Source organism: Pterocles gutturalis, unplaced genomic scaffold (assembly GCF_000699245.1).
Source record: "Pterocles gutturalis isolate BGI_N339 unplaced genomic scaffold, ASM69924v1 scaffold7287, whole genome shotgun sequence".
Classification (NCBI taxonomy): Eukaryota; Metazoa; Chordata; class Aves; order Pterocliformes; family Pteroclidae; genus Pterocles; species Pterocles gutturalis.
This window is the reverse complement of record NW_010107859.1, coordinates 1-14,778: the sequence shown is the minus strand read 5'-3', so window position 1 is coordinate 14,778 and position 14,778 is coordinate 1. Positions and strand designations below refer to the sequence as shown.

Here is a 14,778-nt window from a genome sequence, read left to right as displayed (position 1 = left end):
TCTAGAAGTGAACTCGACACAATTCCACCCAAGGCCTGGCCCTGAATGTGTATCAAGAAGTACCAGGCTGCTTACATTGCTGGTGCCTCTGGAGCTGCCAGTTTCAAAACCACACAAATATTAGGAAGCACACATGAGTGAAGTACGCTCAGCCATCTTCCAGTCCACTCTGGACAGCAGTGGCCTGTGTTCTCTGTTCATGGAGCCTCGTCCACACCTGCAGCTGTTATTTCTGGTGGTTATGCAGGATTCCTGCACAGTGTGTAATGTACCCTGGCCTGCTCACAAACTTTGCAGCAATTATAATTCTACCTCTTGTGTTGTGCCAAGCGTGTAGTGTAAATACACTTGTGTACAGAGGTCTGGTATTACCCTCATTCCTCTTAGATTCTTATCTGACCTTATCTACTTCCTTTCTTGTCCATTTAAGCTTGTGGTTACTTTTTTTTTTTTTTTTTTTTTTACTCGCATACAGTTGCTCACATATATTAACTCTCTCTTCCCGTTCTGTCTCTGTCCATCTGGTCCCCATTATATCTGAGAATCGTTCTTCTTTCTCTTTATGCGTTTTCTGCAGCTGTCACTTTTCCGGGGAAGAACACATCCTCTATTAAAGGCATTGGAGAAGTTGCATCAAGACAACAATTCAATGATAGAGGTTTCTGCTTTGTAATAACAAAACTTTGGTCTCCTGGATGGAGAATTGTAATACTAGAGAGTATTGACAGCAGATAGGCCTGGTGTTTTGATTTACACACTGTTCATTTGAGATGGCACATCATATTTCAGAGTCAGCAGCAAATTTCTAAAGAGACTTAATTATTGTAGAACTGCAGTTTCTTTGCAGGAGGAGAGCTTGAGCACATTGACTACAGTAAACACATTTCAAAGTTCTAGTAAAATTAAAAACTTGAGAGTTGTGATGTTGAAAGCATCTGTGGCTGGATAAATTTAAGTTCCTTTTGAAACTGCTAAGACTTAAAAGTTATACCTCTGTGCATCATGTTACACAGAAAATTGTGTACTTTGGAGAAAAAGGGGGCTTGTTCTTTCTTGCTAGCATTATTTTGGCATACGCAGGTACATGGTGTCACTAAATCAACTGTACCTTAATGAGAACATTGGGCAGGCAATTCATAATTATTACACAAGTGTGGTTTGAGCAGGATTATCTCAGCTTTCATAACAGTATAGTAGGTGGCAAGCCAAACTGTACAGAAGAATGTAAAGGCGTTTGAGTGTACAGATAAAGAAATGGTAAGGTCCCTCTGAAATGTCATGCTTGTGTATTAGCAGGTTTATGTTTGTTTGTTGTTAAAATCTTACTGGGTAAAAATATGGTATCTAGTAGAGATTCTTTGAATATGAGCCTTGTTTTTATGTAAATTGGAGCTTGCTTCCTTTAGATCTCTGAAGTTACTGTACCACGCAGCTCTGAGAGCAGAATCAGGCCTTAATTTATCTTGCACCACTGTAGGAAAGTTTCAGTGACATAGTCCAAACCCTTGGTTCATATTGATTCATGGGAGGTATCCTATGTCAGCATTATTTTGCGTCTTTTCATTATTTTCCAAAAGAGATGATATTACTAACATTACAATTTCCGTAACCTCTAATTTACAGACTTGTATGGGATCGAGATAAATAAAATGGGTTTTAATAACTTTAGATAACTCTTGTGTTTGTCTAATTAAAATGTAATTCTTGTTATTCTCTTGAGCTGTATGAAGATTGTTACTAACAATTGAAATTACCATCTTTCCAAAATGTTATTTGGAAATAATTGGAAAATATGATTACTTGAGTCAATTAGGCCTTTCAGTGTGTAACTTATTTCTCACAAATTACAATCTTTTCAGTTTCTTGGCAGTACGGAAGTGGAGCAGCCCAAAGGCACAGAAGTTGTAAGAGATGCTGTTAGAAAGTTAAAGGTAAGAAAGCATTTGTAATGAAATATAAATGGAACGTCTTCTTAAACCTGTTTTCACAGATAAGACACTTTGTAAGTGTTTGTAGGTAAATTCATGATTTCTAGTAGCAGCAGTTGCTTTTACTAATCTCTTCGCTGGTGTGTAGACAGTTCCCTGTTGTGTCCATATTATCATGTGTTCTGTTGTACATATATTTAGTTGTCTCCTAAATTACACAATTATCTATGGTAAAGTTTTTGTACCTTAATGTGTATTGCTTATTTTTTGGAAACTTCAGAGCTTTATTAATCCTAGCTTAAGTAGCAACAATTTGTTTTAGCTGCCATCCTCACATTATGGATATTGAATGCCTCTAATTATGGCACTTAAAACATGTTGCCAGAGAATCTTAAAAATGAATTATTCTTTGAACAAGTAGCTAGTGACTTCAGTAATGCCTGTCCTGCATTTCTCTGGGCTGTGCAGTGCTTCTTTTGGGCCCGTTAGGTGAGTTACCTCTTGTTGCAAGACACGGATTACCCACTCACTTAAGGTAAGTTGTTGGTGCCAGAAAACAGGAGTAAGAATGTCAAACCACGCCATGAGCGCACTGTGATAGCTCCGTGGGTACTGGATGTCCCTGACTACGCTCCATCTAAAGCTGACGTGTCTGGTCCATGTGAACTTATAGGCTGGGGGTGAAGATTTATGGCACTGGCATGAATGTCATTCACCCTCCAGCTGTGATAATTGGTGATAGATCTGGAAATAGATCTGCAGTGAGAGAATAGGGTTTACAAACCAATACAAAAGTGTTTATAAGGGGCATTACTGCCTTGTTCTCTGGGTCTTCATGTTAGGTTGGAAAAGGTGTGTGCACACAAACCCCATCCATGTACTGGTGCACAGTCCCAGGAGGCCGAGAAAGTCAGATATTACAGTTTCTTCTCAGTTATATGTCCTTGTGCACTGAGGGACTTGGTGAACAATGAGGAAGTATCCTAGTGAAATGACTCATTGAGGGTTGCTAATTGATAACCTGGCTTTGACTTCACTGTTTGAGTGACAGCTGATATGCTTAAAGGTCTTCAAATGCTGTGAGCTGTGACAGGGAATGCTGATTTGATTTGTCTGCTAGCTCACATTGCAGTGGAATTGCACTGTTTCGTGCTTAGGTGCTTAGAGCTATTGGAGCAATAGTTCATTTAGATGCAAAAATTGTTCTGCCTTCTATTGTACTTCCCATAACTTTTTGTAGGGTTTTCAGTATTGATTTAAACAGAACTTCCTCCGAAACGTACAGAAAATTTTAGGAGTTGATTGTGAAAAACTTGATTCTGTTATTACTATAATAAAAAAAGGAAGGAAAAAGGCATGAAACAGTATTCATGTAGCTCAGCTTTTAAGGTTGAGATTTCCCTTGAAAAAGCCATTTTTACAAGACTGATTAGTAATTGCATTAAGGTATTGAAACAGAAGTTCTTCACCATTATTTTTGCTCTGCAAAAATAGTACAGCTGCCTTTAGAATGTTTTAGGCCAAAAAGATTCTCTACTACAGGTCATCAGAGACATTATTGCCTAGTTGTTTTCAAGAGTTTTAGGCTAGTGTGAGCGTGACCCTTTTTAAGCATTGCGGCATGCTACCGGTGGAAGCAAAGCATATGGGTTTGTGCACACCTCGTACAGTTTACAGATAATACTGGAGGGAAACTATTGCGTTTGATGTTTTGTGTTTATAGAATTCCATTACCCTGAGCAGAGTTAATTCTGTGCAGAGGTCTGTCAAGTTAGTATCCTGCTATGGAGAAGCTTTGATTCTGTTTTGATGATATTTTAATAGATTCCTAAGGAAAGCAGCTGCTAAGTGTCTATGTCTCACTGGTGGCACTCCAGGCTAACCTGGGCTCTCGCTGATCACTGGAGGCTTTCTGTGGGTTGGACTGTATGATGTGGTCCCTTGAAATAGTTTGCTCTGAAAACAGGTCCAAAAAGGATTTCAAATAACTATTCTTTGAAGTGTAGGAAGAGCCAGAGCCATTTTGTTTTCTCTGGGAAAAAAAACCATTTTGTCAGCCTAGCACTACAATTTAACAGTAGAATTTTTTTGTATATTCTTGTGGTGTCATTTGAGTATGTAGATATCTGTTCTAACTTTTCACACGTGTTCCCTAAATAAACTGCCTTGGAGATACGTGCCTGAATTGTTGCCAGAATTACACTATCTTCTTCAAGCTTGGAAGTTTGGAGCTTGGATGTCAAGTATTGCATGGAATCTTAAATAATCACAAGTTCATTAGAAAACTCACACAGTAATTAAAGACAACTTTTGGAAATACTTGAAAAATCTTGGAACAGAATTCAGAGAGCAGTAAAGACGTTTTATGTTTGAAACAATCCTCAGTTAATTGAATACTTATTTCAACACTGATTTATGTTCTGCATGTGAACTCTTTGAAAAGAAGCCTAGAGGTACTGGATTTTATTATTAACCATACATGTCTAGCTTGTTTTCAGAAAATGTGAATTTAAAATATTGAACCAATTAAACCAGCTTGAAAACTAGTATCTTATATTGAAAGAAAACATATATAGTGGGTTTTGGATTAGGAGAGTTTTTTAAAGATGTGTAGCTTGTGATGCTATATATATATATTTATTATATGGATTTGCGTTTAATCACAATGTTATCATGATTTGTTTTTAGTGAAAATTAATAGCTAGCAGAAAAACAAGTGACTTTCTTGATATTTGGAGCTATTTTACAGCTGGTGTGCATCGCACTAATAACCTTTCGGAGTCATGTGCTTACAGTGATATACAGACCATGAAATACAGTCACTGTAAACTATTTTTCTTAAGTCGTAGTGTCACCAAACTGTGTCAGAATAGACTTTTGATATACAACTCTTTACTTCCCTAAATGAAAAGCTTGTAACTCATACAGCACAAAGACTTCACTTGCCAAATGTAGGTTTGTGCCAGACTGTAACACGCCATCCCAGAACTTACTTTTACCAGCAGGTGGAGCTGATGTTCTACAGTAAAATACAATAACTTGGAGGAAATTTTTTCTTGATGCTTCATGGTACTTTTTTAATCTCAAATACTACTGCTACATTTTCTAAACAATTGCTAATTGCTAATTTTGCTGTGTCAGTTACAGTTTGGATATACAGTTTTTTTTCTAGTATCTATATTTAATTTTTCTAAAGGGTTGCCCAGTGGTTTTATCTAGTTGGGATTTCCCCTTCGTATTTTCAAATTTCTTGGAGCTGTGTTGCAGGAGAAAGAAGAAAGTTGGACACTAATGTTTTAAAATGTGTATTTTTATTTCTAAGATAAGGTGAACTGTTCTCATAATTTATTACAAACAAATTTTTCCTTCTAGTTTTTGAGTCAAACTAATTTCTAGAATGAAATAAAAACTAAGGAAAATGGTACCACGATGTGTCAGAACATGCCTGCATTATTCAAGTGTGTAAATGTTGTCAAATCAAACTCTGTTTTATAAAGTGAAATGGCTACTTGCCTTGATTAATGAAGGATATTCTAAATCAGACTGTAGGAATTGATTTGGTCCAAAAAGTGCTTGAAAGGGTAACCAGAGGTGAGAACGGGTGGAAGGATCAGCATGACAGATGGAAAGGGCAGCATAACCAGACCACTATTAAGAAAATGGTGTGGAGGGCTGCTAGGGAGAAACCAGAAGTAAACACCTGAGTTTTGGGTTGTTCCTTTTACTGTCTTCAAAGGAATTTTTTTGTGATGACCAAACTTAAGGCCATTCTCTTACCCAACTTCCAACTCTTTTTCTCCTCCACTTTTCTTCTCTAAGTGAAGATGACCAGAGATAATATAAATAGAATTAATTAATCACTTTGAAGCCACTTGAAATATTCTTCATCACCTCCTTGACCCTTAAGGACACACAAAGTAAGAGTGCTCTTACACACACCTCCACACAAGCTGTGATGATGTCCTGCTGCTGCCCTTAATGGACCATCAATGGATATTGTTCTGAGATCCCTTTTGTGTTAAAGCTGGGTTTCATTTGTTGTTGAAAGGAGGGCGGAGTGCAGAAAATGTTTCAATGTTGGGATGAAGAGGTTTCCAGTCAAGCCTTACAGCTGCATCTGTTCTCTTTGAAGTACTTGGGAAAGCAGAATGTGTGGTTCAGGACCAGCCAGGGACAGTCTGAAGACCAAAGCAGATCAGATGAGAAGAACTGAAGAAGAGAATACCTGTTTACTCTCAATCTTAACAATCAAACAAACAAAAACACAAAACAGAATCAATAAAAACACAAACCCCCCCCCCCAAATCCTCACCACCAAACCCCCAAAACCCTGCACCACCAAGCAAAATAACAACATGAAAAACAACACCCCCCAAAAAAAACCCAACAACAAACCCAAAACAACAAAAAAACCTTTCAAGGAGTGAGAGATGCAAAAAAGGCTGCACTGCCTTGTCTTCCACACTGTGGTTAATAGATCAACAGCCTTCACTCAATTCAGTATGTTTGGAAAATAAAATACAACATATTCCATAGAGATGGATTTCTGAGACAGCTTTTTCCCTACTCAGCTGATTATCAAGAGATTCAAGTTCACATATCTGTGACCTTTTCATCCTTTTCCTCTCCTTTACAGCTATTTTTCAGAGGTCATAATTTCATTATACCCGCATAAAATGCGCATGAGACTTTGGACCATAATATAACCAAAAAGCTGGTATGTAGTCACTGCGAAAGAAATAGAGCCTATTATTTTTTTTTCAGTCATCTTTCCTTATAATGAATGTTGTTGTGAAGAAAGAAGAAATGCATCTTCTCAAAGCCAGGTATAAAGCTGTGTCTCAGCTTAGACAACTACGTTGCCCTTAGACATCTTTTAAGGTGTCCACATGAACTGTAATGTCTGATGTCACACTGGAAGCCTGCGTAAAATGAAGGAGTTAAACCTCTATTCCCTGGGCTGAAGATTAGCACCCAAGTCACAGAAATGTGTGCCCTTAATGTTTCAAGGTTTTTTTAATAAACTCTCTTGAATTTTGCAGTGAGATGTAAATATTAAATAAAAGCACATAGTTTTGATTTGCATAGCTTAAATTGATTTTGATAGAATTTGTTTTAATCATTATTTCTTTAACTAAAGCGCCTGTCTGTTTTTAAAATGTGGTGGGTTTTTTTTCCTCTCATTATTTTTGCTGATTAATCCTCTGATTGTGGTTTGCTAAGACTTGATGCATAAGCATTTCAAATGTAATTTTAGTAAGAGTCTCAATGTATGCAGTTTTCCCTGCTACTGCAATAAAAGACAAGATATATGGAAGCTTTTTTTATTTTTAAAGCCAAATTAAACCCTAGAAAACACATCTATTTGTATCTGTTGCTTTCCCTAAAACATTAAAGAAAAAGATGATTTCAAAGCAGTTAAAAGCTAGCCTATGCCACTGAGCTGCTTATACTATTATTAGGCCAAATCTGTCTTGTCTGAGAACATTATATTTATAAACTAACAGCTTAAGAATTTGGCCCATCATCTCTCTTCCCCAGCCATGCTGTGATTCATTATAATTTTATATCATTGTCCATTTTGATGCCAATGGGAGGCTACAGATTTTTACCCCCTTAAATAATCATGTTACTGTGAAAACTACAAATATTACTTTGTTTTGAATGTGTGTTGAAAGGCGAAAATAATGTTTGTAAATCACCCTGTCTAGAGGTCCCTCAGGGTTGTCTTTAGGTGGGAGGAATGGGTAGAAAAAATAGACGGAGGAGGGAAGCAAATTGGCTGATACCTGACTACGTGTAAGGATCTGCTGTTCAAACCCGGCACAAGTTTGGGAGGTGGCTGAACTTGGCATTCTGGAGAAGGTAGGATAGGAAAGAAATTACTGATCAGTATCTGTATGTTGCCTGTTACTACATGGAACAGGGAGCGGGCAGGAAAAGCATTGAGAAAGCAACTGCACCAGTTTTTCTTAATTTATCTACATGTACTTTTCAGTCACTGTATCCCAGTAAACCAAAAAAATCAATTTTTTTTTTCTATTCAAAAGCTGGTTTGTCTCTCTAGATGTCTGTGTTGAAGAGATTCTTTTGTGTTTGTCTTTCACCATTAGCTTGATTTTGGTTTGATGGAGTTTCTTTGAAAGTGGCTTTCCAGTCCTCTGCTAACTATTGCAAATATCTTGGGAAGTTTCTCCATTTTGTCAACATCTTTCTGCATTTGGAAACTTCAGTACATAAAATTTTAGTAGTTTCTCACAAGCAGCTGATGCAGTGCAGCCGTTGTTGACTTCTTCAGGATCTTTTTGAAATATCCAAGGGTTGTATTAATCTTCTCAATTGTAGTTTCATGACAAGGTCCACAGTGAGCAGAAAGCCTGCCGTGACATCAAGACTTTATGAATTCCATCTTTACACGGTAGTCTCCCAAGAAAGGAAGTTTGTTCCAATATGTAGGATTTGCGAATGGTATTGCAACAGAGACGCTTTGTTTGCATGGAGACACTCTGTGATGGCGTGTTGGTGAGGAATTCTCTGTGTTACGTGCCCCTCCATCAGCCTTTGTGATCCGCAGGCTTCCTCTGCAGCAATTTTAGATTTCACTACAAATCATAAGTTACTTTTCTCCCCATTTTTTCTCTTACTTTTTCAGCCTGCAGATTTTATCAGTAATTATTTTCCTCCTGGTCATTGTTCAATAATGTCATGCTTAAGAAATAAACCCTGCTGGAATACATTAGAAACATATCTTCCCAATGACAATTTCCTGTTTATAAGTGCATCTGGGGACTAATGTTACTAACTTAACTAATCCTTTTCTTTGTGTTGCTTCATTTCCCAAATATAATGGCACGCAAAACTCGGTCAAATGCTCCGCCTATTTTAACAAGAGGCATTTTTTGTAGAATCCATATTGATCATCATTAATTTCATCTCACTTGAATTCACTTAGTTGTTCAACTTAATTTATTGCTTTTGAGAGTGGAGATGGGGTAGGGTCATTTTTTTTACCCTTTTTTTTAGTATTGGCACAGAATTATCTTCTGGAACTTCCTCAGTGTTGTAAGATTTCTTGACTACTTGGAGCAAGCTTTGGCCAGCTGCTCTAAAACTTGTGCAAGTTTTTCAGATATACTTATTTTAAAAAGTTTTGTGTTGTAGCTGTCGTTCTGTACTCTGAAATTAATACAGTTGGGAAACCAAGCATTTCATCATCGTTCTCAACATATACTGTAGCTTTAACTCAGTAAAATGAAATATTATTTGTACCTTTTCTTCATTACTGCACAGAAATACTTGTGCACATGTTGTACTGTGAAAAGGGACCACGTATGTCCTCAAAGGTTTAGCCAAAAAAACGGATGTAATCAAATCCAAAAGGAAAGCTGGTGAAGTGGTGGGTATTGAGTAAATATATGAAAATTATCTGAAAGACAATTTAAGTTTTATATTCATCTTGGGAAGAAATCTGTACTAATAAAGCATTGATTGGCCTATCATCTTCCTATTTTTTAAAGCAGAGACTTAAAAATCAAAAAGGTTAAATTGGTAGTATAAAATTTAAGTCAGATTTTTTGAGGCTTTTTAATTAGTGATTTTTATTACAGAAAAAAAAAAATCCTGTAGCAAATTTAAATTGTCCTAGCAACTGAAGAAATGGCCAAAATGCCTGTAAACCAGTGATTAGGTTCTTCTATTTTCTGTAAAATTATTTTTTTAGATGAAATTATGCATATGAGATGACCCACCCTGATTAAAATAAAGGGATGGGGTTAGTCATTAAACTGTATTAAAAGTATACTCTAGATGTGTGGGAAATGGGCTTGAAGATAAATAGGAGGACAGGAAAAGGATGTGTATACTGTAAGAGCTATATATGTGATACTGAAGAGAGGTGGAACTAGAAGTTTTGTTAAAGCAAAATCTAGAGCAATTCCCTATCTTTCCTAAGAAAGTTACCTGAATTCATGACACTTGTTAACTGCCTTGTGGTAGCAAATTTTAGGTACTCTGCTTTTTTATATGCAGTGTTCATGAGAGAAATACAAGTCTGATCTAACAGCTAGAAAAAGAGGTACAAAAGGATGGAAAATGTATTGAATAGGACACACTACCTGACCCAGTCATATAAAATGTTGTCTAGTCATCATCTAGCAAACTGTTAGCAAATACATCCTGGGAATAGGATAGAAGGGATCAAGTATTTCTTAGGTGTTGGCAGCTGTAGTGCTTTCACACTGAACCTGTTTAAAGAACTAATTTCCTTAGAAGAACATATGGGAAGTACCCGCAGTGCAGGTGTACAGGAGTGAGTGTGGAAATAGGGGGATGTGGAAAACATAATGATGCTCACTGCTCAACAACCAACCGGCTGAGAAACTGTCTGGAAGTGTTTATGTTTCTACTGCTCTTCTGGAAATCTCGTGCAGAGGCTTAAATTGAGTGCGTAAACAGCAGAGAAAAGTTTCAAGAGAACCAGCTAAGTAATTTTAAAATAGTTTTTCTTGAATTACAGCAGTATTGTATGGTGTGCAGTCAGAAATGCTGTTCTGTGCCCGGCTGTGACTTTGGGAATGGTTGGCGTTGTTTGTAAGAACTTTTTGAAGAAGGAAGGAAACAACTTCAGGTGGAAGGAGTTGAGAGGAAATGAGAAGTAATTAAAAAAAAAATAAAATTGCTAATAATAGGATTGCTGTTGTATTTTGCATCTTATAGTTTGCAAGACATATCAAGAAATCTGAAGGCCAGAAGACACCCAAAGTTGAATTACAAATCTCAATCTATGGTGTAAAAATTCTAGATCCGAAAACAAAGGTAAGAGACTTATATGTTTATGGTCCTAAACTAGTAATTAAATATTGCTTGAACTTTTTAGTATTTTTACTGTTTTTTTTTTTTTAAAGTACTATAATGAAAGCCATTCTGTCAATGAAAAATTATTCTAAAATACCATTTCTTGTTACAACACATGGGTGACATCTTCCCAGGAAGGCACATGATGCTCTAAAATACAGACTGCAGCTGATGTGGGATTTAATTCTTTTAATTGTTTCACAGCAGAACCTTTAAACTCTGAGGAAGATGAAAACACTGTGGTAAATAAATGTTAACACTGTGTATGAAAAACACCTTTCTAAATGGTCACCATGGTGTAGGTGCCCACATGTAGGTCTTTGCAGGTGCATGAGGAGACAATTTGCTTGCAGTGAGTCTTTCTTCATGCTGCTGCTTTGGAATTGCACCTCTCTTTCCTTAACCTGTTAATTTATTTTTCCTCCTTGTGTTTTTGAATTTCTTTTACTGTATCCCCCCTCCTAGAATGCTTATGTTTGCAGGTGCATTACTCATTTCTCTGTAAATGTTATGTAGCAGGCCATAAGTATTATTGTAGGCTTTTGATGTGGCACAGCATGACAGTTGCTGTGTTTCAGCAATTATGCCCATTGAGTCATCCCATGGATGGGTTTTCTGTTCCTTGTTTGCTGTGGTGTTTTGGAAGGGGTTACATAGTAGGCAAAACATCCTCCTCATGGAGTAATTGCTACCATTCAGAAATACCGCCTTTTGAGAAAAGGTGGCTTTTGTTCAAGGCTTTATCTTCTTGCAACCCGTTTTCACTTCAGACTCTTGGTACAACCACAGTTCAACAGTTCACAAGCAGAGGGGGCAAGAAACATCCATGTGAACTTTAATTGCAGCTTTTGTGCCTTCCTTACGTCACAGGGCAGGAAGGGGTACTAAACCCCATATCCTGGCAAAAACTGTGTCAAAATAACAGTTTTGAATGTCAAAATATGTTCCTTTTCCTAACTCTTCCTGCAAGAGATTAACAGAAAGCTGTGGGATGGAAGTTCCTGGGGCAATAGTAACATTCTAATCTCTTAGCAATGTTGTTGTTACAACGCAGACGGTAATCAACTATGGGTAGTCTCTTTATCTTTCCCACTTCATTTCTTAAAGCTACATGTAAATGTAAATTTGAGTCAAGTTTTCCTTCTTTTTGCACGATGTATAGATGCTTTAGAAAATGACTTAAATTCCATGTTATCATCGCTGATTACAACATTTTTTTATGTGTGTTTTTGAAACAAATCACTTCAATATTGTTACAGAGGAATATTGGTTGGTATTCCTGTGTTGGCTATTAATAGTGGTAGGAACAGGAGGCCTGCTCATGTATCAGGACTTGATTCTATATTTGGCACACAAAAAAGGAAGATTATAGAAAAGTGGTTCTGTCCTTAAATTGATATAAAGTAGCTCTATGGATCTATAAACCTAAAAGAGCCGGAACAAGCATATGTTGTTATATCTAACTGTTAAAGAGCTGCAACAGAAAGAGATTAGACGCGAGAGAGATTTGGGAGAAGTAGGATACATAGAAGAACAGCTGTAAAGACTGAAAAAATGAACCCAGTTGGGGCAAGGGGAAAACTTGGCCCATAAGGTAGATTTTTTGATAAATGGTTGTGTGCAGAGAGGTCATGCCCTTGTTTATGAGCTTATAGCAATCTGGGAACCCCAGTGCCACACAGAAACTTACTTTTTTTTTTTTAAATAGATAATAGTTCACATCTACACTGCATATTTTCCTTTAAAGCAAATACTGCTTTCCCATGTAATAAGCCAAATAAAATAAAATACCAAGAAGAGAGTTGCTGAAGAAAAACAACAAAAAAATAGTTGAGATAGTTTATTTCAGTCTTGTCAAGCTCTCTCAGCTGAAGAGGACTGCTACTGCAACGTTTTAATAGCTGGAACATGCTTTTTAATGGAAAGTAAAATAAAGGATCAAAAATACGCAAATAATAATGTTTAAAAGCTGTTTATGTTGTGTCTTAAGTAAGCAATTATTTAGATGTCTAATTTATTTCTCTGTGCCTCTGTATTTTGATAAGAAAGTAATTTGATTTCTGTTTTCTGTACTTAAGATAGAAAAGTAAGGACTTATTTCAGTAAAACCATTCTGACAAACCTGGGAGATTATAAAATCTGAGGATGGTGTGCATCTGGAAAAAGAACAGAGTATTTTACATAATCAGTCCCTAAATTAATTGCACAGGGACACAAAGCAACAGTAAAACCAATTTTCTAGAACAGAAATTACTGTCCAAATAAACACTTCCAGATAAATGCTGTCCAAATACATACTTCCTGCTTAAATTCAGTAAAAATGGGAATGTTTGTTAGGACATGAGTCTGCTGACTTCTGTTACAATGTTCCATTTTTGGGTGCTCTCATGTACAATGAGAGACATTCAAAAATGTTACTGCAACTTGCCTGCTCTTATGTACATGAGGAAATCCAGAGATTTACTTTGTGCATCTTTATCCTAAGCAAGTGTAGTGATTTCCTGAAAATAATCTGCTTTTTGATTTGCAGGAAGTCCAGCACAACTGTCAACTCCATAGGATATCATTTTGCGCTGATGATAAAACTGACAAGAGAATATTTACTTTCATATGCAAAGACTCAGAATCAAATAAGCATCTGTGCTATGTATTTGACAGTGAAAAGTGTGTAAGTATGCAAGATGCTTTAAAAGAATTTGGGTGACACATATGGACTTTGATTGCTCTGCTTTGAAATAAACCAGGAATGGTTAATAAAGGCAGAGAGCCTGCCTCTTAACTGGGGTCACTCTGCTATAATCTTTCATGCCAATATCATTTCTTGTAACTTAGACTCATTAATTTAAGGGAGAACCTTTTTCTTCATTGATGTGAGGTAGTTCTCTGGGACAATTCTTCTGACTACCCAGCTCGATACCCCAGGCCACGCATCTGCAATACTCTTGCAGAACAGACTGTGTCCCACCAAGCTCAAAATGTTTGCACAGCTGCTTTGCAGAGATTGCTGCAACCCTGTGGCAGAGATTCCCTCACAGGCTCTTCTGCTGATGAGTCTGCCTCCGGTTTTTGGTTTTGTTTGTTGGGGGTTTTTTTTACAGCAAAGTTCAGCAAGGTTCCACCTTCTCTGCCCACCCCCCTTCTGCATTTTTCAAGTTTGTTAATGTTCAGTGTTTGTTAACGGTGATGCACCACCAGAGAATTCATTGCACCAACCACTGACATTCTCTTGTGTCTGAGATAGAAAAGGGCAACTGTTCAAAAACGTGCAATAGCAGAAAAAACCCAATACTTTAGGGCAGGAAATGAAGAAACTGGTGTCTAGCTGAAACAGGGTCATGTGTTTCCCATGGCAGACAGTAATTAACAAGTGAAAACACTGGAATCAACATCGAAAGAGGGTGTTTAGTTTTTTTTATAATCTGGAGCCTCTCTTTTTGTTTTATTCTAAAGTAGCTGAGGTATCATAAGAAGGAAATACTAAGGAAACAATGGTGGTTTTTATTTTTTTCAGAAAAAGATGCATATTCACTTCTATTTATATGCAATTATGTAGCATGTGTTACCTCACAGTGTTTCTGATTATTTTGTTGTTCACCTGCATTGCTTTAGTACCTTCAATAGATATTGTTCAGAATTACTATAAACATCTGTTCATTTCTCTTCACATTTCTATCCTGTGCCTCTTTTTTCACACGTTCCCATGATGTTAAATTGCCCGTGCAGTCTCTGCACACTAGCACTATTTTTATTCCAGACCAGTGTGCTGTTTCTTCTCTCTAACCTGATATTTCACTTACAGTACTTTTTTTCTCTGTTGCTGCTTTTCATTTCAGCGAACCTTCATCCTTCCAGGAAGATAGGGCTGCCTACTGCCAGTGTCCGTTACTCTTTTACTGACATAAACAGTTATTCTCTAAAGCAGTCCTAGTTCAGCTTTCTTGGTCTAATTCAGTCTAGCTTCATTAAAATAATTTCTTCTGGTTTTGGTTTTGTTTTG

General features: G+C 37.0%; 1 protein-coding gene across 1 annotated transcript in view; it reads left to right on the top strand.

The window, feature by feature from the left end:
- Positions 1 to 13,453, top strand: part of LOC104460972 (PTB domain-containing engulfment adapter protein 1) — a gene marked incomplete at its 3' end in the record, with an annotated part of 43,983 nt that extends 30,530 nt beyond the window's left edge. The window contains exons 3-5 of the mRNA XM_010072384.1: positions 1,860 to 1,931; positions 10,644 to 10,742; positions 13,312 to 13,453. Of these exons, the coding sequence (XP_010070686.1) occupies positions 1,860 to 1,931; positions 10,644 to 10,742; positions 13,312 to 13,453 (313 nt within the window). The remainder of the gene's footprint in view (positions 1 to 1,859; positions 1,932 to 10,643; positions 10,743 to 13,311) is intronic.
- Between the last annotated feature and the right edge of the window lie 1,325 nt (positions 13,454 to 14,778).